Source organism: Asparagus officinalis, chromosome 7, assembly GCF_001876935.1.
Source record: "Asparagus officinalis chromosome 7, Aspof.V1, whole genome shotgun sequence".
Lineage (NCBI taxonomy): Eukaryota > Viridiplantae > Streptophyta > Magnoliopsida > Asparagales > Asparagaceae > Asparagus > Asparagus officinalis.
The window spans coordinates 124,691,861-124,718,224 of record NC_033800.1 but is presented as its reverse complement, the minus strand read 5'-3'; the positions used below and the strand labels follow the sequence as shown (position 1 = coordinate 124,718,224).

Here is a 26,364-nt window from a genome sequence, read left to right as displayed (position 1 = left end):
CCAAGCCCACTGTTCACGAAACCCTATGTTTTCTATTTATAGGTTGCTGTTGCGGTTCGGGTGGGCCTCTGCAAAACCAGTGCGAGAAACATCTGTTGGGCAATAGCACGATACGCGGTTTGCTTCACTTCACGAGCCTGCCACGCGGTCCTTTGCTGCTCACTGGGCAATAGCATGATATGCATTTATTTTTTTCCCACCTCACATGGGGTGTGGCCCCCACAGGGAAGAACAAGGAAAAGATACAGGATTCCTTTCTTCACCCACCAGCTTCTCACATAATATAAAAATGAGAATTTCCATGTAAAATAACATCCCAAGTTTGCTCGCCAAGTTTAACTCCCTTCTCCCTGTTCTTCAAGTTTTAACTCCCATAAATAAATAACAGAACCTCGGCTTCATCTCTGATCTTAGAGGCTTCAGCCATCTTATCGATAAATCTCAAGGATTTCTGATAACTGGCTCATCATCAACAATTGATCCCTTGCTGAGGTATTCCGACTTAATTGTTTTGTAATCTTCATTTATTGCTTTGTTCCTTGAACATTTGTCTTACTCCTTTCCACATATATAACCTAAAATATTATGTAGTTACACTTATCGGTAAGAACTGGATGCTAGGAGATCACATGCGTAACGATGCCATTCTGATCGCCGAAACAAACTTCATCATAATCAGGAAAAGGTTCAGTGGAAATTAACAAAGCGGGGGCAAAAAGATCGTGTTGCAATTATTAAAAGAAATAGCTTTATAAATATCTCTAAGATGATAGAAATTCGTATCACACAACCATTAATATCCAAATTTTCATACAGTAGATAGAACTTCTTAAATTCCCAGGCTTTTAGATAGAGGAGGCGGTATCCAAGTCTTCAAGGAACTTTTTAATAGATTAGAAGAACACATCATTTTCTATCTTACAAAGAAATAGTTATCACTTTCGTGAGCTTGGAAAAACAAAACGCAAAAAATTTGGATAATTGCACTAGGGTATACATACATACATAAAAGATGTTCTGTACTCCGCAGGGAAAAAGAAAACATAGAATTGGTTTCGGAAATCCGGTCACGGGGCAAATGAGGCGGACAGATAGTCGCAGCGACGGAGAGTTTGAAGCAGCGATCGCAGCAGCAGCTTACGCCATCACCTCTCTAGACGAAAGAGAAGGCTCAACGAAACAGAGAGGGTCTGTAAAATTTTCTGGAGACCACTTCGGAAATGAAGATGACAGGAAAAAGCTGAGCAGTTTCAGCGGATCTTTCAAACGATGGTTTACCGATCAAGCAGCACGAGAAGATGGAAAACCAGGAGGTATCGACATCTATCTCAACTTCAAATGCTTCAAGCAAATTAAGAATACAACAAAAGTAGCATATAAATTAAAATCTATAACAATAGGCCAGCATGGACGTGCATGCGTGCAAACAAAACGTTTTCCTAAGAATTGAAGACCATGCGTATAAGCACTCTCGGGTGACAGTTTCATATGGAAATAAGCAATGTGCTAATGGATACTCCACTGATAAGTATCTAAACGACACAGGCAGTAAGAGAGCTGGCAGTAGAAAAGAAATGACGCCAGGCTCCCCAAAAGCTTCGTCTGTAGAGAGATTTCCGACTTCATCATTTGGCAATAGAACTCAGGATGGGTACCCGGTGATGAAAAGTAAAGCGGAAGAAAAGGCCGATGCTTGGGAGAGTAAAAGGATGATTAAGATAAAAGATCGGTAATTATAATAAATACAGTGCGCATGTCTACTAGTTTGCTGTCGGTATTTTGTTCTATCGTTTGGAATGTACTGACGCACATTTTCAGGTATGATAAGATGATGTCCGTGATTAAGGAGTGGGAGAATGAGAAGAAGGAAAAAGCCAAAAACCGCTTGGAGAAGAAACAGGTTTGGTGTTACATTCTTAGATAATGCCAATTCGACTTTCTTTCCCCCTTTTAGCATATAAAGGATGAGGATAGGTAATGTCAAAAAAATTTAAGACTCCAAAGGCACAAGAAACATGTGAGTTAAACCCATGCCGTCAAATTCAAACATAAAGAAGATGGAATGTCTCACGTCAGAATTTTAATTCAAAATTTTATGTCGGTATTGCAGATCAAATCAGAAGAGAAACGGGTGAGAGCCTTGCAGAAATATCAAGATGAGATATCAAGAATTGAGAAGGTTGCAGGCAAAGCAAGAGAACTAGCAGAAGAGAGAAAAAGAAGTGACGAAGCAAAAGCAAGGGCGAAGGCAGAAAAGATAAGGTCAACAGGAAAGACTCCACGTACTTGTTGTTGAACCACCAATTATACAGAAGATACAACCGTTCTTTTCCCAAGAGTAATACTTGAAACTGTATTTAAGTGCAAGTTTATTGCCCATAGTAAGTCATCCTCAATATAAGATTTGAGCCTTGTACTTGACAAGCCAATGAGCCATGTATTAAAGTTTCTATAAATTGTTATACAACCGTTTGCAACCAAAAGGAGGAAAACACTTACAATCAACAAGAAGAAGAATGTGCGCATGCATTTAACTCAACATAGGGAGAGCGTTAGAACGAAAAACGAACCATATATACCAAGTGATACGCCTCGGACTCGAGATATTAAACTACAAGTGATAGTTCACATATTCATACAAGGAAAGCAGTACAAGTATTAACATGGCCAGATCCCAAGGACTGAGACGGCACCTAAAACACCTGAGGTTGAGGGATATACCCACAGACAAGTTCCCATGTGCTCCTACACCAAATATAGAACTTCTGGACATATAGTCTTATGTACCCATTACATGAGAAAGTAAAGGTACACCACCAGTTTCTCTGCAGTAGCTTCAAAAGTTCACAACCTTCAGGAAACATTAGCAGCTCATCAGAATGATTCTAAGAAGCCTAAGCAAGGACATCCAATCTTATGGTTCATATAGATCTAGATAAATAAAAAAACTACATGCATGCGTCAAAGAATCCAAGATAAATAACTAATATCAATGAAAAATCAGACCTACGATGCAATCCAAACAGACCCAACGATATTTTTAGACAGAGAGATACAGAACTAGAAAAACATCAACTCCTCACATCTTCATAGTTAGCGATGGAATAAAATTCGAATCAAAGACGAGGCTTGATTTTATACCTACACAACAATAGTTTTCCACTAAATCAAAGTTTCGATCATTTTGCCCCCATGCTTATTACACCCAAGCCAAGGAGGAGTTGCTTTGCATGAGTATAAGAAACATCATATCTGCAATCCATTTCAGTCCAAAATTCAAAGGGGTGTGAGAAAGATGGATTCTTAGTATTTATCAAGAAATAGCTGCAATTAGGATTGGGATTACTGGGGATGATCTAAGTGACTGGATATGAAAACAATTCACAAACAAGAGCTGGATTGAAGAACTGAAAAGGCAAAGAAGGTAAAGATTGAGACTTTAGGTTTACGATGCAGGGACAGTTAGAGGTTTTTTCTATAGGGGTAGCTTGCTAGAGATTAGAAAAAAGGCTGATAATTTGGAAGTTGCTGGAAAACATAAGAGAGGTTAACAAGGTACATCATGTTCAGTTTTGCGTGGGAAAGGGTTAACCAGGAAAAAAAAGACAGCGGAGGATAGGTTTTTACTCTCAGGTTTTGCAGATTACAGATAATTAGAGAGAGAATTTGTTGATGGGGAGATGACAGCTAGAAGGAAACAAGAGGGAGGCTGCAATGGTTGCCTGAATGTTGATGTTTGCGGCTGGCTGTAGGGTTAAGGACTGGCTGGTAATGGAGAGGACTAAATTCACGAATTCAGTTTCATACCATCAGAGTATGCAATTCACATGCATATGCATCAGCCACATTCAATTTCTAAAACAACTAATCAATTAATTAAAAAGAAGAAACACAAAGATAAGGCCCAATGATGTCATCGCACCTTGTGTCACAAGTAAGGAATTAAAAGGAGTCAGGCAAACAATTGTCTAATAGGTAAGGGCTTATTCCTAATGGCATTTACGATTCAATTGCTTATTTATGAGATAATTTTTTGAATGGTTTCTACTTGACTTGTTGGGAACAAGTATCGGAGCTTTGATTATCTTCATGTGGCATTGAACTTGAGCAGAAACTTTAGTTGGAATCTATTTGCTTTAACAACATATTGATTTTTTGAGTTTGTTCCATCATACTAAATTAAGAATCGGATTAGCTCAATTGAACCGCAAACTGATTTGCATTGCAAGGAAGTAGGGATTATGTCTGCAAAAAGATATTTAATTTTTTGAAATTATAAAGAAGATTTCTCAATCAAAACCATGTGCAAGTACTTATCTAAAATGCTATAATCTTTTAACATGAACATGCAAAGAAGGTAATAGAGAGCTTTTGCAGGTTCAACGAGGGTAACATGTTCCTTTAGACTAAGCTATAAACCTTTCTATTAGTCTAAAAATAAACACCCGAGCTTTATCTCGTGTCAGTTTCTGACTTATGAATGGCCGAAGTAGGCTGACATTAGCATATTTCATCAAAGTCAATATGCAAGCATTACTCTTTCAAAGCATGAATAGTTCCGTTAGGACAAGAAACTTCAATAGATGGGCTAATCAAGTGTGAAGTTCTTTTTGGGCTAATCAAGTGTGAAGTTCTTTTTCTTTTGCAAGTTAGCTTGCAAGACAAATATATTGAAATTTTGTACAAGTTATAGTAAGTGGTTATATGCGCAGAGGTTATTTATAATGTCTCATTGAGTAATGCCTTTACACGCATCGCAGTTTTTCTTGAATCTGCAAAAGTGGACTAGAGATGCATCTTTTAAGTCCTCAAAAAGTTCGTCTTTGGACTCGATAGTTAATCAAAGATCTAAATTCTTGTTTGAGAAACACTGTTGCCTTCTATATAAAGGTTTTATTTTTATTGAACTCCTTAGATACGTGTATTAATTATTTAACTGGGACATACTGACAAGTGATTGAGTGTGTTCTATTATAAAATTATTTTGGCAAGTGATTACATTGAGAACCTCTACGGTTCTACCCAAATAGTAAGTGGATAAGTGGATTGTGCTTATATGAATCCCTGATCAGGTGGGTACATTGTGCTTATATGAATCCATGATCAGGTGGGTAAGTGGATCATGAGCATATCGGTGCTAATGAAAAACGCTTGATGGGTATTTAGTTGCTCCAGTGCAGATGTCCTGACAGATTTTAGACTCATGGGTGTTTTGACCAATCAAATATATTCAGACTGATGATGCAAATTAATATATGAATAGAAATCCTAATGTACAAGTTGAACCCATGAATATGGACTCTTGGTAATATGATTGTCGTAAAATATACATAGAATTGAACTTAAACCTTGTGAACTGCATGAGGTATATATTGGATATGGATATTATGCGATATTTATGTGATTTATCCCCGAACAAACAGGATTTTATTCACAGCTTTATTGCTTCTTAGCTACAAATATTAATGCTGCGGAGTTTTATGCTCTAGATCTTCTGGTCATGAGATGTAAATCAGTTAAAAATCATAATGTTACACGGACATACAATATACATATTCTCTAATGTATCAATCAATTATAATTTTGATAACAATGATTCCCTGCCCCATTTCTAAACCAAAATAAATAAGAGTTGAGCAATTTCTTGCTTGTGACATGTGTATTCACACAACGTTAGTTCAAAAGATGCTGAATACTACAGGACAAAATCAAGTATTACCTCTCCAATTTCTTAAGAACTGCTCAGCATATTCAACTTGAAATATACTCTGACAACTTGATGTTAGATTGTTAGTAACCAACTTATATGTGCATTTTATAGCATCTATGTTGTAGGTACAGTTAAATTGAAGCTGAATAGGAAATTAATTCTATCTGCAGGGTTTAATGCACTCTAGCTCTTCAGGTAATGACATGAAAACCAGTCAAAATTAGAATGTTACTACAGATATAGAATATAGATATGCTTTAATGTATTGACCAATTATAATTTTCATAACAATGCCTCCTGGACCTTTTTTTCCAAACCAAAACAAAAAAGAGGTGAGCAATGGCTTAGTTGATATGCGTCTACACACAACATTAGCTCAGGAGATGCTGAATATATCTGACAAAGTCAAGTTTTGCCTCTCCAATTTCTTAAAGAACTCCTCAGCATATTCAAGTTGAAATATACTTAAAGACAATTTGATTTTCTAACCAACCAACTTATCTGCAAATCTCGTGGCATTTATGTTTTAGGTACAGTTAAATTGAAGTTCAGTAGGAAATTAATTCTATATAACCAATCTTATTCCTTCAGGACAGCATCTTTAAGCAGAGAAAAAACTTAATAGGAAAGCAAGAGAATAGTAAGGGATATTACCTTCCTCATGTTTCCAACATCACTCCAATTCTGATGCACCTTCGGAATCAGAGAGTGGTAAGAGAGTGCAGATCCCAAACATATGCCCATTAAGGCATACATAGTATTCTATGCAATCATCAAAGGAACCCAACCTGGTGCACGCACTCATGGGTATCATCTTCGCCTGAAGCATGCTCCACAGCTTTGCCTTGCAATACGGACAAACCTCTGTTGGATGGAGCTTGGCTCGCCTATCTATCAGCATTTTCCTAACTTTTGAAGTGGAGAAGGACTTGAAGATACCACGAAAAAACCCAACATCGCCCTCTTCTCCTTGATCAAGATGCTCACAGGGATCTGATACGTACAAGACATCGGTTCTGCACTGTGGAATAAGAAAACTATTGCCAGAAGTCCTAGAGAACCGTGTCCTATAGACAAAGTGACCTGGGATATGAATCCTGTTAAATAGAAGTCCTAGACCCCCCTTAGTACATCCTGAGCAGTAAATGAGAAGTTTCGCAAGTGCTTCCCAATTCCCATCAATACTATGACTTCCACTGGACTGCAGATCTAGCATCATTTTAGGGGCCCTGGTACGGCAGAATTCTTTCCACAACACATGCTTGGCAATTTCGTCAAACCATTTGCAGGCACAAGATAATGTTGCAATTAACCTAGGGTTCCAGTTGAGGTGCTGAAATACCAAGAAAATTGCATCCTCACTCAAATGACCCTTTGTGCATACACAGGCTGCTGAGTGTGTACAGCGGTACTGCTTGGCCACCAGCATAGTTGCCACTTTTATAGTGGTAGCTGCAGACCATGCAGGATCCTTTGCTTAATCCGTTTATATTGTTTCAGAATTTATACATAAGAATTTATCAATAAAATCTGAACAGCAAGGACATAGCATTGAGTCTCAAACATGTTTCAACTTGAATTATAAAGAACATAAGAAATCCTAGTGCATCAAACAGCTAAAGTAGATCACAAATAACTACAAGATCTTTGTCATGAAATAAGATGATTTATCTAAAACTATATGTTCTTGGTCCAATGTGAAAATGTGCGCATCTTAATTTGCAGAATAGCTGCAGAAAGCAATAACTTTCTTTACAAAATATCATCTCACTAGAGTAGATGGAGACTACATATTGGGACAACGGTATATGAAAAAAACATCAGCACAAATGGCAGGGAAAATCCACTCCATGTCTGGCTTTGTACTCGTTTTCCCGATACCAATATGATATGTCTACCTGTTTAAAAAATGGATTTGGATATAGCAACTGAATAACTATCCGATGTATCCAAGTATGAAAATGTATCCAATCCCTATACGTATTTCAAGTAACTCAAGTACATAATTATTTGATAATGTATCCAATCCCTATATGTATTTCAAGTAACTCAAGTACAGAATTATTTAATATCCTAGTACAAAAAGTCAAGTTCATATGACATTTTATCTTTTTGTTGTTTTCACATAAGAGAAAATTAAAATTAAGCGCATAATTCATATTTTTGTTCCCATATTTTTAGTCTAATCAATATCTAAATTGTATCCAATTTATGAAAGTTACCAACGAACAGAACTGAATGGAAGAATAGGATGCATGCACCAGACTGCAAATTTAGGATAAAGAGATTGTTTTTGTTGTAACTAATAATCCCAATGGACCCAGTCTGATACAAATCTGAATTCATTGGTAATAGATATCTAGTTCTTGAGTTACAACATTTGCATCCTGATCTGTATGCGCTAAAAGAAAACAAATACAGATATGGCAAAACCTATATCTATTCTATATTGGATTTCATACTTCATGTTCACACATAGAAAGTTAACCATCTTCTTAAGTGAGACAGAAATCACATTTTTTGTCTATGTACAATCACAATGGAAGGCCACAAAACATTCTAGCAACCATGGGGTTGTTGAGAGAAAATCTCTTAGGGGCGGTTATGAGGGGATGGAGATGATGGGTTTGGTCCCTATAAAAGGAGGAGCGTTCTCCTTGAGAAAACACAACAACAAAAAAGAAAGAAACAAACCCCTAACTTGTTACCGGAGCCCACTCAAAAAAATCCGTTGTTCTTCTTCGCCGTTATCGATCACTGGTATCAGAGCATTGGTTCTCCATATCTTCAAATCCCGCTGCTATTTTTTCCAACAAAGAAGAAGCACTCTCTCTCTTCAACTACTTGAGCAAGTATGTGACTCTCAGCTGAGATCTGCGAACCACTTATTTACCACTTGTTTATTTTTTTACCTAGTCAAACACATCCAACGAGCTTATGACATCTATTGTTCATCAAGCCTAGCCTACTGAGTACATCTACCTATTCATAACCCTACTGTTCATAGCCGGCCTAGCCTGCATTGGCCTACACCTACATCCAGCCTACTGAGTACACCTACCAATTCATAACCCTACTGTTCATAGCCGGCCTAGCCTGTTCATAGCCGACCTACATCCAACCTACTATTCATAATCCTACTGTTCACAGCCGGCCTCGCTTATTCATAGCCGACCTACATTCAGTCTACTATTCATAATCCTCTCTAGCCTATTCATAGCCTAGATCCGCTGGCCTACATCTACAAGGCCAAGGTTAAGGCCGACGGGTCCCACTACCGCTGCATCTGGGGAAGGTGACTCACCCTCACGACGCCAAAACTTCGACAAGTACTTATCCATTCAGCACCACTAGGTGACGATCTCGCTCGAATTGGAGTTCCCTTTCTCAACTCAAAACATTTTAGTTCTCTACCGAATGGCTAGTAAACTCATTCTATCAGAACTAGAAAAAATTAACAAATTTAATGGCAATAATTATGACATGTGGCATAGAAAAATAGGATATGCTCTTATTTATGAGAATATCGATGATGTAATCGAAACCACTGCTCTAACCTTTACTGATAAATCTACACCTGAAGAAAAAAAAAGGGTTTATAAAAAGGCAAAAAAGTCTTATGTTCATGTTCATGGAAGATAACTTAATCAAAAATTTTAAAACTTATAAGACTTCCATGGACATGTGGAATGCTATAAAAAAAATATGACACCGCCTCTAAAGTTAACATTCAACTCCTCTTACATAAGTATAATTCTTGTCGTATGCAAGAGGAAGACAATGTCATAGAGCATATAAATAAGATGATTGTCATGGCTAAGAACTTATCCACTGCTGGGATCGAAATCCTGAAAAGAATGCAAGTGGTAACCATTTTGAATAGTCTCCCTCCTTCCCTCCTTTCCTAACTGTGGCTGCCACCACATTAAAAATGAACCCTACCGTTAAATCTGTCACTGATCTTCCTATGTACCTAGCGATAGAACATGACTTAATAGTCAAGAATCAGAACTGAATATGGTGCAGCAAGAGTTAAATTATGTCCGTCAAAGGCATAATGCTGGAAGCTATAAAAACCATGATCCTAATAAACCATAACCGCGAGGACCGAAATCGCAACAGTTCAAGAGAAAAAAAATACCTCGCGGAGCCTGCTACAATTGTGAAAAGTTTGAGCATTTCAAACCTAATTGCCCGCAAGGTGAAAAATAGGAGAATAAGAGAACCTATAAGCATCCAGAACAATGGCGTACTAGCAAAAGAGAATTAGTCGGTGTGACGGAATACAATGCTGTGATGACGGATATCAGTGGTTGGTGCATCGACTCAGGTGCGACCAGACATATCGCAAAGGACAAGAATAGTCACAAAATTCATCGAGCTGAAGAAAAGAGAACAGAGAATCTATATGGGAAATAATACATATCTCGATGTAGAAAATATTGGTTCGTATAGATTGGATATTGGGGACAATATTCTTGTTCTCAAAGATGTATTCTATGCACCAGGAATTCGGTGCAATCTGATCTTTGTTCCCTGCTTGATGAAAAAATGACTGAAAGTTAGGTTATATAATAACCGCGTTTCTATAGAAAATAATAATAAAGTGCATGCTATGGAAAATATGTGCCCGATCATGAATTATGCATTCTTCCAGTAGTTTGTAATAATTCTGATAATAAAATTTTAAATTTGAACTACTTATCATGTTATATTCCTGAGTCAGAATTATGATATTCTAGACTAGGACATGCTAGTATTTTAAAAATAAAAAAAAATTATCAAAATGAACTTACTTCCTGCACTATCTAATATTCAATTGTCACCATGTGAACATTGTTTAACTAGTAAAATGATTAGAAAACCTTTTATAGGCGGACAAAGAGCCAATAAACTTTTAGGGTTGATACACTCGGATATTTGTGGTCCCCTAAGTGTCAAAACTCATAGTAATAAAGAATATTTTATTACTTTTATAGACGATTATTCCAAGTTTGCACACGTCTATCTTATATCTAAAAAATTAGAAGCTCTTGATTGCTTTAAGAGATACAAGACAGAAGTTGAAAACCAACTTGGAATGAAAATCAAAATTTTGAGAACTGATAGAGGTGGAGAATATAACTCTAAAGAATTTAAAAGTTATTGTATTCAGCATGAAAATAAAAGGTATAAAACAATATTGTATACACCACAACAGAATGGTGTTGCTGAAAGAAAGAACAGAACATTACTGAATGTAGTTAGATGCATGTTAGCTTATTCTAGTCTCTCTAAAAACTTTTGGGGAGAAGCATTGTTAACTGCAAATTACATTTTAAATAGAATTTCTACCAAATCAGTTGTATCTACATCTTATGAGTTATGAAATAAGAGGAAATCTAATCTGAGACATCTCAGGAAGTGGATATCTATAGCCTATGTTCTCATTCCATATTAACTTAGAGATACGTTGCATTTTAAAACAGTAAAGTGTAGATTCATAGGATATTCAGAAAAGTCAAAAGGTTATAAGTTTTACAATAAAAAAATGGTCATTGAAAACAGAGATGCTACATTTCTAAAGAACCTAGAGGAAGAGGAACAAGTTCGAGAGGAAACATAACCTTTAACTGTAATAGATGATGATTATTACGGTATTATTCCTACTAATGACCCTGATATTGTGAATGAACCTAACCTTAAAAATGATAAAATACCTGTGATAAATAATGTACCTCATCAACCGGTTATAGGTAATAAAAAGCTAAGAACACAACCTTCATGGATGGATGATTACTATTTGTATTCATGTGAGCCATCCTGTTTCTTGGTAGATACAAATATAGAGGAACAAGATCCCTTAATCTTCTCTGATGCGATAAAATCGCATGAATCAGCTTTATGGCTAGAATACATGAGAGAACTTGATTCTATAGAAAAGAATAAAGTATGAGAGTTATGTGATCTACCCAAAAATAAAAAAGTCATAGGATGCAAATGAGTGCTTAAAAAGAAATATCGTATTGATGGATTTATTGATAAATTCAAAGCACGATTATTTGCCAATGGTTACAACCAGAAGGCAAGAATAGATTTTCAGAAGACATTCTCTTGTAGCTAAATTTGCATCAATTAGAATTATTTTTGGTATTATTGCATATCTTGATTTGGAGTTATTCTAAATGAATGTTAAAACTGTATTTCTTAACGGAGAGTTGAAGGAAGCGATATACATGCAACAACCTGAAGGTTTTCAAACGAAAGGACAGAAACACAAAGTTTACAAATTAATAAAATCTCTATACGGTTTAAAACAATTTTCTAAACAATGGTATCTCAAATTTCATGATGTAGTCACTAAATTTGATTTTATTCAAAATAAATTAGATAATTGTGTATATGTCTTGAAAAGTAAGAACAATTTACTATATTATCCTTATATATGGATGATATATTGCTCGCTGAAAATAACATAAAAATGTTGAATAAAATCAAGACAGATCTCAGCGAAAAGTTTGAAATGAAAGACATGGGAGATGCATCATATATTCTTAAAATTCAAATAATTCGAGATAGAAAGTCTAGAATTTTAAGTTTAAACTAAGAAAAATATTTAAGATCGGTTCTTAAAAGGTTTGGAATGGAGAATTCTAATCCGGAGCCAACTCTGTTAGTCATGGAAAAGAGATTATGTAAAGAGCAAAGCCCTGAAGAGGGGCAAAATCCATTAGATGTTCATTATGCTCAAGCAATTGAAAGCTTGATGTATGCAATGTTGTGCACCATACCTCATATAGCTTATGTTGTAAGTATAGTCAGTTGATATCAAAGTAATCCAGGACCAGCACATTAGGAAGCTGTTAAAAGGATTATGAAGTATATCAGAGGTACATTGACTCATAGATTAGTTTATCAAGCCGATTCGCTTGATCTCCTTAGTTACTCTGATGCTGATTTTAGAGGTGATAAAGATGATGAAAAGTTTACTTCGGGATACCTATTCATCTTTGGAGGAGGAACTGTTTCTTGGAGTAACAAGAAACAATGATGTGTTGCTAGATATACGCAAGAAGCTGAATATATACCTTACGGTATGACAACTACACATACTGTCTAGGTAAGACGATTTTTGATTGATCTAGATCTCAATTTGTTAGAAAGACCTATTAATATTTATTGTGATAATCAAGCAGCGATTAGCTTGATCAATAGCGGTGTGAATAGCTCTAAAGAAAAACATATTGAGATCTAGTATCATTATATTCGAGATATTGTAGAAAAAGAAGAAGTCAAAGTGACCTATATCCCTACTACAGACATGATTGCTGATCCTTTGATAAAAAGAATACCAGGGAAATCTTTTATCAAACATGTAAGTTTGATGGGACTTAGGAATAAATAAGTTCAAGTAAAAATTTCATGAATAATGAAATAAGAGTTACTCTCTATGAATAGTGGGAGTAATGGTAAGAAGAAATATCTGATCTCACGGATAGTGAGAGGCGTGTCACTTGGTTAATATGATCAAGTGAGAGATGTTATCTTGACTCGGTCTTGTGTGACCAAATCAATGTTTCTCAGTTGAAAGAAATGTGGAAAATGGCGAAAACGTGGAAAATGGGGTTGTTGAGAGAAAATCTCTCAGGGGCGGTTATGAGGGGATGGAGATGATGGGTTTGGTCCCTATAAAAGGAGGAGCGTTCTCCTTGAGAAAACACAAAAAAAAAGGAAAGAAACAAACTCCTAACCTGTTAACGAAGCCCCTTCAAAGAAATCCGTTGATCTTCTTCTTCGTTATCGATCACCTGCAACCTTGCTCCAAAGTTAATAAATCCCCCATCAAAGAAGGATCACTTAGATGAAGACTTTGAGGGAAATTTACGGCTTTGTCCATTGGCATGTGGGTTATAAAACTGATACAGTGAGGATGTTTAGGTAAAGAACACAAGAAGTTTGTGATCACAATGTTGGGTCTCTAACTCGATAAGATCTATATTCCCTATTAAGGCCCATTGTGACTAAACCCAGCATCATACTCAATATCAATTAAACCTTGACTCAGATTTATATTTCTCATGTTTGGGACAGCAAGAATGTAAAGAAAAATAAATTGACATTTTGTAGAAAAATTATGCAACAAATACTGAAGAAAATTTGGTGCAAGGAAAAGTTACAGATATCCATGAAGAAATTTATAAACTAAAAGGTAAATGTCATTTCAACAAAGTCTTACAACTAAGTCTTAGAACTCTACCTAGAGAATATCATTTCTAGCTATTATAAATCATATAACTTTTGCATCACTTATGTTTCAATCAAAAGTTAGACTGAAGATATGTGTATTCAAGATAAAGGAATTGATAATTAAGCAATGGATTTGAAGTTGATTTTCACAGAATAACTGCAATATGATTATTGCAAGGTTTTCAGTTACTGTTACTCACCAGAGTGAATTAATATGGTAGAAATTGTCACCCCGCCTCTTTCAAAGTGGAAGAAAGGGAGTAAAGCACGCTCTAGCTCAATCTTATGCTATTAACAGAATCCAAAAAGGGTGCCTTAGATAGCTGAAAGCCAAATTAAGTGAATCCCTTGAAATCTATCTAGTCACACGAGTTATTTCAGGTAAGCAAGTCGCAACCTGACTTCAGGTAGGTTACAACTATCACAACACTTGAACCAAGTTAAATTAAGAATGATGTTTTTCGCTTCTTTCCTTAAAGCGAGTTAGTGGAGCATGCACCAGTTACACTAAAACAATAATTAAAAAAAAATCCAATGAAAGGTGATGGTTTGATGTGAATTTAACTTAAGTGCTCATATCGAAGGAAGAACAGCCAATTGCAAGAACCTCTTTTAAAAATGAAAATTCTACAAAAACAGTCACAAAGTTTAAAGAATATGTACTGTGAAATTCTATTCCGTGGAAGTGTGTATATCCAATAAAAAGTGTAATTTTTTCGTGTGCCAGAAATCGTGCTGTGATCCCAAATAATAAGAACCATATAATAAAGGAAATTATCAGTTAAACCTAACAGTAAAATCAAAACTCTTCAAAATTTTCCCAAATTCCTGAAAAGGCCACGCATTTGGCGACCCCAAACGATTTCCACAGTGCATTCAAGACCTACACCAAGATTTCCCCAATTCGACGGACAAACGCGTCAATCGTAACCCAGATCAGAGCCCTAGCGAGCAATTACTTTAAAAAAAAAATCTTAACTTCACGATTCGAAGAAAGAAAGGGATCGTGAAAGGAGTAAATTTTCCAGTGAATTCTCACCTGAGCTTAATCGACGAGCTCCCCTTCTCCCGTTCAAGAGAGAAATTTTTAGAAATCCCCCGTGGATCCCCCCGTGGATGAGGACACGAGGACGCGCCAGCAGAAGACAATTAGATCACGCAATAAAATACGCTTCCGTTGTGCTGGCGGAACAATCTGTGATGAGTCATCACTAAGGGTGACTAGGACCGGAAAAAAATCTGCCTGTTAAGCATTTTTTTAACAAATTTTCAAAACAGTCCCAAAGAGATTTTTATTTTGCAAAATCGACCTGATTTTTTTTTTATCAAAATCGACCCACTTTTTGCCACGTGGGTTTAATGAAGCTCCTAAACAGTCGGGGTTGACAACCCCAACTGTTTAGGAGGGTGTTAAACCATAATTAGAACCCTTAAATCCGAAATTTTCATGTCCTAAACAGTCAGGGTTGGCAACACTGACTGTTTAGGAATGTCATTAAGCCCACGTGGCAAAAAGTGGATCGATTTTGATAAATTAAAAAAAAAACGGATCGATTTTAAAAAATAAAAAACTTTTTGGGGCTGTTTTGGAAAAATTCCTCTTTTTTTGTTATTGATAGATAACCCTTGTATCTATACTATTTGTAGATTTTACTTCCTAAATCTGCACATTTATTACTTTACCATTGACATATTCTTTCACATTGGATTTTTATGGACGTCTCGCTTAACGCCATTGTATGGAATTTTTGAGGGTACATAATGCAAATATGATAGATTTTAACGGCATAGAGACATGAACCTTTGCATTTTAAGGATGGGGGTAAGTTTGTTATTTATCGGTTCCTGGTTTGAGATTTAACGGTATTAATGTGACGGATATTCAATACAATGTCAATAATGTGGTAGAAAATATTCTGATTTGGGTGCTAAGTCTACAAATAAAGGTTGAATCCATTAGAATGAGAACTTAAACGACTCCTTGAATAGAAAATAAATAGAGAACTTGATGAAATAAGACCTTCAAGGTTAAAAATAAATAAATAAAGATGTTTCAAGATTGATGAGCGAGTAACACCCTAGTATATATTTAAGCAACACGTTACAAAGATTAATTAAATAAATAAAGATGTCACAAGATTGATGAGCTATAACACCCTCAAGGTAGAAATGACTATTCAGCATATCGAGAATAACTTGCTTATTTAGCGAGTTAGAGATGAGAGGTAATGTGAAAAAATTAGTATAAATCAGGAGAATTCATTTGCTATTCATTTTTAATGAGTGTCCAAGAGGGTCCCTATTAGAAAAACCAATTTCGGAAAGTTCAAAGGGGTTATATGAAAACGTTCAAAGGTTAAGGGTTTTCCTCCTATTTTTAAAATTCAAGAGAGTCATGTGCAAATCTCTCCAAAGCTTAGGGGTTCTCTCTTCTTCTTTCTTTCTTTCTTTTTTATTTTTTATTTTTAATACAGGAGAGTTGTGTACGAATCAGCCGCAAAGTTTAGGTTGGTTTCTTCAAATTTACCCTTTTTCAATACATTTGATGCATAAATTGATATTATTGTTTTATCTCTAAAAAAAATTAATTGTTGAGATCTACTTGCTCTTGTTTCCATTGGACGCCGCAACTTGAAGATATACACTGACGATTTGCTTCCTTATCCAAATCTCTTACGAAGATTACGAGATCTTTCATATTTTTGCCGCCCAAACAAGAATAAATTAGTACAGATATGAAACTTGAAAACAGTAGGAAATACCACCATGCAATAATCACGAGCATTTTTTTAATTATTCTCTCACATTTTTCAGCAACGTGACACGACCAAAGTTTCATTGTAATTCTCAAGTATATCGTGAGAGGGAGAGCGAGGAAAATAAAAAGAAAGGAAAAGAAAATTTTCTTTTTATTGGACATCTTCTACCATCATATTATGTTATAATATGCAGGTCTCATCTTGAATTAAACACCTTATCAATCTGCATTCAGCTAATTGATTTAAATCTATAGTTTTCCGATGGAGGATTTCTAAAGTAAAAAGGTTTGCAGTGGGTTTCTTGCAATTGCAACAAATTAAAGGGGGTGTTCTAGAAAAGCACTCCAGTTAAAAAAAGAGTTAATTGCAAATAGACTCTGTAGTTCTACTTGTAGTGATAGACCCTATACAGCTTTGCAAAAACGCAAATACGACTTATTAGGGAACTTTTTTGACTCACTATTTTAACAGCCAAAAACTTACAACTCAGAAGGTCTATCCGCGCAAATAGAACTGCAAGGAATCTATAAGCAATCAGGCGATACTAAGGGGCTGTTTGGTTGTATGTTTTTACCATGTAAAAGGATATAAAGTGTAAAAAAGTGGGTCCCAATGTCAGCTTTCATCACTTTCAATTGTTTGTTTGTAGTTGTGAAAATAATGTAAAGTGATTTCATATGCTGATGTGGCTTGTAAAGTGATTTCATGAAAAAAAGACATGATTTTAGGAGAAAGCTAACATTGAAGTTAGAAAAAAATAATAAAAAATAATTCCAACCAATATGATCATTTGATTAGGGACCATTTTTTACACTTTCCAAACAAACAATTAAAGTTTTATTTTGCAAACCAAACAAGTGTTTTATGATTCTAATGGAATAAAAAACAAACAAAGAAAAGTATAAAAGTGAAATTGATGAGGTGGACAACAACTTTCCAAGTTGTGTCATAAATACACAACTTTACCAACAACAACCAAACAGCCCCTAACAGAATCTATTTACAATTAAACCTGACAATATAAATAGGACAGCTGTCTCAGTTCAATTTAAAAAAGTAAAAGATATTCCAAAAAAGAAAAAGTTGTCACCGTCCATCACAAACTTAATTTTCTTGTGCAAGATGCTGGACACTTGTATTTATCGTAATGTTTGAGAACCACCTGGACACCATCAACAACACGTCAGAGGTCTACTGAAATCATTAAAAGATTAACGCAGTCCTCATCCGCTCTTTGCTTCCTTAAAGTTTTCCAACGAATTTCTCAAAGAACCCTGTATATTAGGAGATGAGTATTTAACCGCATATAAACTTCCAACTACACGAAGAGATTGAATCTAATCACTATATGATGTAGAACACACAGACAGATATGTTTATATCAAAGTGGGACAGTCGCAAGCCCAAACACGGGCTCGGTCGAGGAAAATAACTTGCTACGAAGAAACGGCTATAACTTTCAAATCGTACGTCAGAATTGGAAGAATTATATATGAAAATCGACTATCTCGACGAGACGAAGCCAACCAAACCGACCCCAGGGGTTCGGTTTGCTTCTTCCGTTTCGCCAAATTCCTTACGGTTTGACAGATATCTGTATTTTTGTCCGATTTTTACTATTTTTAGTAATGTTTTAGGAGTCTGTATTGATTAGGAAACAAATTCGATTTGATCTCAGATTTTACCGGTGGACTTTCCTAGTCATAAGGAGTCTTTTTAGGAGTTTTAATGTTTTAGGAATTCTTTTAGTATTTTTGGTAAAGTTTGGGTCAAGAAGTCTTGTTTCTTTTCCTATTTAAGTAGAGTTTTGTACACCCTAGAAGCATAACTTTTGATTAATAAATTTTTGTTTCTCTTTGATATTTACTTCGTGGATTCGAAGCTCTTCGTGGATTCGAAGCTCTTCGTGGATTCGAAGATTGTCCTTGGTGGATTCCGAGGCTACTACTTCCGCACTGCGTCACTATCAAACCTAACCAAAAATAGATCAAGAGGTATTACAGGACAAAATAGAATTACTAACAGTGCGTAGATCGCTGGAACATCACCAGTTCGATTTAAGCAAGCTTGCCGCTTGATATTTTTCTTACAATTTACAGTTTAAAAAAAAAGGATAACTGGTTGTGCGCCAAACGATGCACTGGAATTATAAATATCGAGGATCAAACATGTATGAACTTTCTATTAAACACGGACTCTTAATGAGAGAAAACAGATGAATACCATGACAAATATGTGCGGTTCCAAACCTCCAATTTTAAGTCTCAGCACTCTTTGTTTATACTCTCCGATATAAAAAGAACTATAAATGCTACTTCACTCGGCCTTCTTGAAGAGAGATGACAGTCTCAAAGGCACCAACCAAAGCCTTCACCTTGCTCTTCTTAGCCTCCACAAGCTTATTTGCCGTCTCTTCGATAACATGATTGAACAAACCTTGAGTTCCTTTCTTCTCCTTCACATCTTGATGTCTCAAAACAACACTAGGACCTTTCAACCTCGGAGTACTCAGCTCTGAGGCCGAACCAAAGGACCCTCTCCTCCTCCTAAAACTTCTCCTCGCTGCCTCATTGTTCAAAATTATCCCTTTCGCCGGTCTAAATTTTAGTTTCCAAGGGGAATTATTTTCAGGCATTGGGCTGATTATCTTACCTCTTTGGAACTTTAATGTATGGGGTGAAGGGGATTTGACTTTAGAGGAGACAGTTGAAGGCGAGGTCTTGCTTGTTATCCTCTTCTCTTTGTATTTGGGAGAACCTGACGAAGGTTGTGCTCTTATTTTCTTCAGTTCTTTCTTTTTAGGGGCACCTGTCTTCGATGTTGTAGGTTCGAGAACGTACAATGTCTTCTCTTTCACTTTCTCTTCGGTTTTTTTGGAAAGAGGAGCTCTTGATGGCATTGCTGCTGGCTTTGCTCTTGGCTTTGAAAGGTCTATGCTCTTCATTAACTTGTTCCCTATATTTCTTAGAGCAGATACTCTTTTTGACGAAATAAGTATGGGGGCAGATTTCATCACTGGTGTGTCAATCCTCTTAGTAGTTGATGAAACCTGTTGCCTGGTAACTTTGGGTGACACCGGCTTGATCACTTTCTTCTGCTCGACAACTTTTTGCTCGGTTAAATCAGTCTTCCTTTCTCTGTTTACCTTAGTTTCGACAGAGATCTCAGTTTTCAATGGAGGGCTTGTCTTCATCTCTCTCTCTTTGCCAAAAGCCTTCAAATTGTTCATCGAATTTCCTCCCTTAGTCCTCGGCTTCATGCTTAAATCTTTTTCAGAAGCTTGAACCTTAGCAGCAGCAGCGCTCTTCCTGGTGGACGGTAGGATCTGAGCCTTTAAGCTTTTCTGAGTGGGAGATGGAGCCTTTGGCTCCTCGGATGATCCTTGATCCTTAGGTCTGTTAATGGGTGATGATGAGTCTAGCTCAATGCTCTTAGACCCATTTAATGATTTTTCTGACAAAGAGAAAGGTATAGTAGGCTCGTGAGAGACGACCCTTTTCTCAGTGGGAGGTGAACTCTCATCCCTCGCAGTTTCAGATGATACCTCACTTTCAATGGAAAGTGATAGCTCCAGAGATTCGACGTGTCCTTGCGAGGGTAGCGGATTCTCATGCTTCAAGCTTTCCGGTTGATCAAATGATTTTATTTCTATAACTGCATTTGTATCTGAAAGCTTGACCCCTTCAGGCTTAGTAGACTTCACCTTCGTTTCTGGTCTCTTCCTCCTCCCTTGAAGAGTTAAAACTTCTGGCTTTTCTTCTTTATCTTGGATCTTGCTACTGTCCGAAAATTGGAAATTTGCATTCCTTTTCTTAGCTTCAAAAACATGCTTTCTTCCATACTTGCAGAAATCATGACAAGAGCTAGTAGAAGCTCGGAGACAATGCGGTGGAATCTTCTCATCGCTGCTTAAAAGAGATGGTGAAGTTTTGTTATTTGCTTTTCCTGTTGAGTTTCTTCTCCCTGCTCCTCCGCTCTTGGTTGTATCAGAGAGAATAACCTTCTTTACCTCTTCCTTGACGACCTTCATCTCTTCCTCGCCCATTGAGTACAACTTATGACTACTGAATGATGAAAATTAGCAGATCACAGAACCTGCATCAACCAGTTTGAGGGGTATAATGAATAAAAACAGAGACCGGTTCCTGGTAAACATAAGATATAGAAAAACAATATGGTATCTAACAGAGTTATGGGGTTCGTTTAGTTATTTAGAGGAATTTCGTTAATAACAAGTCGGAACTATGTATTGGATGATATCTACAAAACAATGAAAACAATCAACCAAATAATTTTTTTCCCAGTTGATAACAAAATAAGAATATTCAATGATATTGATTAAGTCAAGCAGGAATTATTACGAAAACAGAAGATAGGAGGATTCCATATATTGTAAAAACTTGGAAGTTTAAATTTCTTCAATTTCATTTGATCTACCATGGAGAACAAGATAGGGAGATCCAATTCACAGTATCTTAGTACTACATAGCATTTAAAAAAAAATCATAGGCCAAAAAAGGGAAAGGAAAACAGTAAAGACCTCCACAATCTATAAAACTGCATCACACAACACAAAAGTGCAAAATAGAGAGGGTCATCAAACATAGAAATGGAAGGACTTATCATGTGAGAATCTGAATGGAATAGAATAGCCATTGTGGTAACATATGACATTTAAATAAAACAGAATTTGGAGGTTAGACAAAAATCAAAAGCCATCAGAATGGGTACAGTTTTTTCATTTAGTGAAAGTTATATACGAACATGCCGGTGATAGAACCAGCAGTTCACCTTTACAGTATGACTCTGACAAATTGCAATAAGATATCTGAGGGAAGAAACCTATTCATTCGAAACAAAAGATCACCCTTTTTTTCGTGCATGTGAATGACTTGGGGTTTGGGAGGAAAGCTAAAGGGAACCCTACAATTAACTCTTTCTGAAGGAAAAGAAAAACAAAAAATAAAATGCACAATAAACTGTAATACAAGGACAATTCTTTATTATGAACCCATATTGTGTCTGGCACATGCACATCGAGTATATTAAACTTGTAAAATTATAAAATGAACACTTGCAGTTCTTTGATATTCCCATGCGAAAATCTAATCGCAGTAAAAAAAAACTTAGTCCATTAATTCTGATTCCTTTCATTTAAAAAAAGTATCAGTATGATATTTCTCCTGATGTTAACTATAATAATTTGATATAAAACATAGCAGAAGTGATATTCATTCTTCAGAAATGAACATGCCACAAAATGAACAAATAAAAAAAATCAAAGGATGCCAACTATAAACAAAATTTCTTTTTTCTGATATAATTTGATATGATTTTCTTTTTCATTAATTTGTCTGTCCTATTGTTATCAAGCACACAATCAGTTATCAAACTGCACATTATTGCTGATAAAATATACACATTAGTCAGTGGCCATTGCAGAAAGAAAAAGTTCTGCATTCATTTTCACCAAGGCCTACATATGCAAGGCCCTATTTGTAATTAAATATCAGCAACAAAATAAAACTGAATCTGTTTGCTGAAAATTAATTATTCCATAATTAAAAAGTTGTCTAATTTTTATATGTCAAAAGTCATAAACATAAACAAGACCAATGGTTGATCCAGATATTAGAGAAATTTATAAAAATGTGATATACTATATAATTGAATATCTATTCTTCAAAACCCAGCATGCCACAAAAGGAACAAATAATGGCAATCTACTTAAAGATGCCAAGTATAATGAAAGCCAAATTGAAATATAACATATGTTCTCCTTTTCATCTCTAATTTGATATTCCATATTCTTGTGAATTCAAGCATACAAGAGCTTTTGATGCATATCAGCCATTGGCTACTATGGAAAATATTCAGATATGCAAGATAACATATTAAAAACTGATTGATAAACAATTGTAGTACTCCTCAATTCTAAATGACAGCACAGAGAAATAAAGAAAAATACCCATGATTACTACTATATTTTGAAGCAATACTATCCAGAGCCTTGAATATATTTCTTCCAAAGGACAAGGTTTTCCTCCAACTGAAAAAAAAAATTAAACAAGACCATCAATGAGTCAAGAACAAAATCTACAATTAATGAACTGAGGCAACTTTAGTAGATTTGGGTAGTCATCTTCCCTTGTCTTTTGATGACAAAACTAGCCTTAGAATCAAATCTTTCTATCTATTTACTTATTTACAAAATCCTACTTAAAAAAAAAAGATAAGCACACTCATAATAAAAAAACCCAGCGGTTAAATGAAGGACAAACTTGATACCACCTATGCCCCTCATGAAAATAAAATAGAATCAAAATTGAACAAACCATACAAAATCAAACAACCACACAAAATCCAACAAGAAGGTGAAAATCACCTGAGAAGAAAAGAAATTCCCTCATTCCAACCATCCAATACAAATTTAATTCACGGAACAAAAGGTTTATATTGAAGTAACCCAATAAGCCTCGTCAGAACAATTCACATAATCAAAATTCCAAAGACATATCCAATTAAAGAACACAATTTTAATCAGCTTTCAAACACAATTCACCAATCGCCTCAAACCCACAAGAAGGAAAGAGGCAATCAAGTAGAAGAACACAACAGAAAGGTAATCTCCTTCACCCAATAGCAACTAGAGCAGAGTTAAACAAAACCCACAAACAAATACCCATCAAGATCATACCTTTATTGAATTCAGAGCACTAGAAAGTGAAACAAAAAGAGCCCATCTCAAGTTTCGTCTGAAGAAAGAGACCCATCAACGAAAAAAAAAATTGCCCTGCTTGAAATCAATGTGTCAGTTTTTGAGGTGATCATAGTCAAAGCAGATTAACAGTACACAAAGAGATGAGGAGAGAGAGAGGAGAAAGAAAGAGAGGTGCCCACATCTTCACCGAATTCCGAAACGGCCCGAGATTTGCTGCTGCAAGAATAGCGGATTTTTTCTCAATTTCTCGCCCATTTCTTTCTTATTCTTCTTCTTTGTAACTGCTAAATTTACGCTGAGATTTTGTACAGGGACCTGAAGTTAAGGGGCTCAGAGGGTGTTAACCTGGTTGTAAGCAGCTAATATAAGTGGGTCCCAGGGTGGGGTTTTGTCAGCACAGGGTCAAATGGGATGGCTGGTTTTTTCTTTCCTTATTTTTTAATAGGTTTTTTTTTGGGTATCAGTTCCTACTGAGTCTTTAACTTTGAAGTTGCTATTAGGTCCCTCAAAGTTCCATGTTTGTATCTTACTAGTGCAACTTTTGACTGGAGAGATTACCTGGTTGTAAAAATTGAGGGACCTAATCAAAACTTTAATAATTTGAAACGGCTTATGAGAAAGGGAGCTTCTAATAGCAATTTTAAAATATTAAAGATTTAAATGTTAATATTGAAAAGACACTTCTCAATAAAAGGTATAAAAGTTGTTATCAAAATAAATAAATAAATAACGGGATAAAGGTTTTTAGAAAAATAATTAATGAAGTAGATCTACTTTAATGCATGGAGCATATTCAGAAGGATTACAGTGACTTTGGATTAGTAATTACTGAATTTAGTAAATATATTTGTATACGTACAATTTGGTACATAGATACTTTTCTAAATAAGTCAACCGGTAGATGTTTAGGGGGTGTTTGGTTCAATTTCTACAAATTATAAGAAATATTTTCCACCCAAAATATGATTTCCTTGTATTTCTTAAAAAAATTATAGGAAAAGTTTTGAGAAGTCAAAAAGTATTAATTTTTCTTGTTTTTTTACTTTGCTTGTTTGGTTCAAAATAAGAAAATGACCCATAACTTTATAGAAAATAGCAAGATTTCCTATAATTTGTAGAAATTAAACTAAACACCCCCTAAATTTATAGAAAAGTATCAATTTTATAGAAAAATATCAATGTGGTGTTAGATTTCTGTGTATTTCCGTCCATTTTGAGAGGAAATTGATTTCTGTAAATTTTGGTACTTTTTGTACTTTACAGAAAATATCTCTGTAAAATTTTTTGAACCAAACACAATTTACAGAAATCTACATTAAATTTTTAATTACTGAATTTCCATTGTCAGACATTTTGAGAAAACTTTTCTATAAAATTGTGCAACCAAACACCCCCTTAATGAATATATCACAAATATTATATTCTGGTTAAATTGGAGCTTATCCTAGCTAAATTACTCATAGTGAAATATTTACTACTGCAAGAAATTGTTTTAGACACAATAATTCTAGAGGTTGTTTGATTCACACAAACAAGGTAGAGCTCTCAGCTGACCCACTAGGAAATTTTGCTAGCAAATTTCTACCTTTTAGTGTTTGATAAGTAATAATGAAGTCGACAATAATAATTGGATTTTCATTTTGGAGGGAAAAAATGCAACAATTCTTAAAGTCAGTTTGGCTCGAGTGCTTTTATATTAATAAAAATTTATAAAGATCATCACACCATCACTGAAAAAAAATAAGAAAAAACATAGATTATTTTGCAAATTCGAAAAAAAGCTTGATTTGCAATGGAAATATTTTTTTTTCTCAACAAAATATTGAAATTCAACCATTTTGTAATTAATCAAGCATTGGCTATTGAAATTCAACCACTTTGTAATTAAAACACATTTATTACGATGAAAAGATGGATATCCAAACGACTGATTTATTATTTGCAACGTTTAGTTTGTGGCATTTATAATTACATCATGCTATTTACCGTGGAAATATAAAATGGTGAAATAAAAATGATTGAAAGCGAGTCACTTGAGATTTCAAACGGCGCGATAAACGGAACCCGGGGGCCCATCTCATCCGCTGTCTCTCTTGTGTCTCATCTCTTCGTACAACCCATCTAATTTCTCCGAATCGTTTGTTCGAAAAAACTGCCACGCGTTATCTAAAGCCCGCATAGGTGTTTGCTGTAATGAGTCTCTCAGCTGACTCATATATCCATTCTAAAACTCATTCAGAAAAAAATAAGGCCATATATGCCCTTATGAAGTCACAGATCTCATAAGCTTTCAATTATATCCGGTGACTTCTCTAATCATTTGTTTATTAGGGGCATCTCTAATTCTCTAATCTCCATCACCGACAGCTTTTTAACCCCCTAATTTGTATCTTTTATTATTATTTTTAATTCTTCATTTTAGATCGCGATATGGTATTATACTAGTAGTAGTTTATTACGAGGGTATAAGCACTTAAAAAATGACATAAACTGTACTCCTTCGTGTTAAAATAAAGAGGAAATTATGACGATGGTTCTTAGATCTAAGTAACTTTCCTTCAGAAATTTTCTTTTTCATATCTGTATCAAATCTTATAACTCGGTTGTGTCCGTTTTTATCATCTTCTTCTGCATCCTATAAACAATATCTATATCAAATCTTATAACCTACTTCTGTTCATTTCTATCATCGTCTTTTGCATCCTATAAATAAAGTATTCCTACAGTGACCCATCAGAATTCACGTACCAGCGGAGTGTCCTCAACCATATAAGAGCAGGGTAATGGGCACTTCAGACGTGTCAAGCGCCTGCTTAATGATTGAGAAAACCATGCTCGCGTGCGGAATATTCCGAGGGGATTTGTATTTGTGATTGTTATATACTTTTAAAAAAAGAATTAAAAAAAAAAGAAAAAAAGAAAACAGAAAGACGTGCGCCATTTTTAGC

At 35.4% G+C, this 26,364-nt stretch overlaps 3 protein-coding genes across 5 annotated transcripts; 1 reads left to right on the top strand and 2 right to left on the bottom strand.

Annotated features, from left to right (window-relative positions):
* On the top strand, nt 328–2,441 carry LOC109851099 (remorin-like). Of its 2 annotated transcripts, none has more exons than XM_020421203.1 (5): nt 328–492; nt 1,031–1,313; nt 1,401–1,729; nt 1,819–1,900; nt 2,111–2,441. In XM_020421203.1, exons 2-5 carry the CDS (start codon nt 1,299–1,301, stop codon nt 2,294–2,296), a joined length of 612 nt encoding a protein of 203 aa, XP_020276792.1. In that variant the 5' UTR covers nt 328–492; nt 1,031–1,298; the 3' UTR covers nt 2,297–2,441. The 2 variants fall into 2 exon arrangements, with proteins under 2 accessions (XP_020276792.1, XP_020276791.1); XM_020421202.1 differs by having other exon boundaries at nt 1,546–1,729; nt 2,111–2,438.
* LOC109851098 (EID1-like F-box protein 2) lies at nt 2,502–15,037 on the bottom strand. Its single transcript, XM_020421200.1, has 3 exons — nt 14,976–15,037; nt 6,365–7,162; nt 2,502–2,851 (listed from the first exon to the last, which is right to left on the bottom strand). Exon 2 carries the CDS (start codon nt 7,137–7,139, stop codon nt 6,384–6,386), a length of 756 nt encoding a protein of 251 aa, XP_020276789.1. The 5' UTR covers nt 7,140–7,162; nt 14,976–15,037; the 3' UTR covers nt 2,502–2,851; nt 6,365–6,383.
* Nucleotides 18,729–23,731, bottom strand: LOC109849780. Of its 2 annotated transcripts, XM_020419654.1 has the most exons (4): nt 23,596–23,731; nt 23,393–23,488; nt 22,664–22,744; nt 18,729–20,790 (listed from the first exon to the last, which is right to left on the bottom strand). In XM_020419654.1, exon 4 carries the CDS (start codon nt 20,738–20,740, stop codon nt 19,007–19,009), a length of 1,734 nt encoding a protein of 577 aa, XP_020275243.1. In that variant the 5' UTR covers nt 20,741–20,790; nt 22,664–22,744; nt 23,393–23,488; nt 23,596–23,731; the 3' UTR covers nt 18,729–19,006. The 2 variants fall into 2 exon arrangements, with proteins under 2 accessions (XP_020275243.1, XP_020275244.1); XM_020419655.1 differs by lacking the exon at nt 22,664–22,744.

Excerpts from the sequence above, each read along its gene's own strand:
- LOC109851099 (XM_020421202.1), top strand. The coding sequence starts at position 1,079 with ATGAGGCGGACAGATAGTCGCAGCGACGGAGAGTTTGAAGCAGCGATC. Across the intron at positions 1,314-1,545 it reads AGAAGATGGAAAACCAGGAG|GCAGTAAGAGAGCTGGCAGT; the intron begins GTATCGACATCT and ends TAAACGACACAG. Across the intron at positions 1,730-1,818 it reads ATGATTAAGATAAAAGATCG|GTATGATAAGATGATGTCCG; the intron begins GTAATTATAATA and ends GCACATTTTCAG.
- LOC109851098 (XM_020421200.1), bottom strand. The coding sequence starts at position 7,139 with ATGCTGGTGGCCAAGCAGTACCGCTGTACACACTCAGCAGCCTGTGTA.
- LOC109849780 (XM_020419654.1), bottom strand. The coding sequence starts at position 20,740 with ATGGGCGAGGAAGAGATGAAGGTCGTCAAGGAAGAGGTAAAGAAGGTT.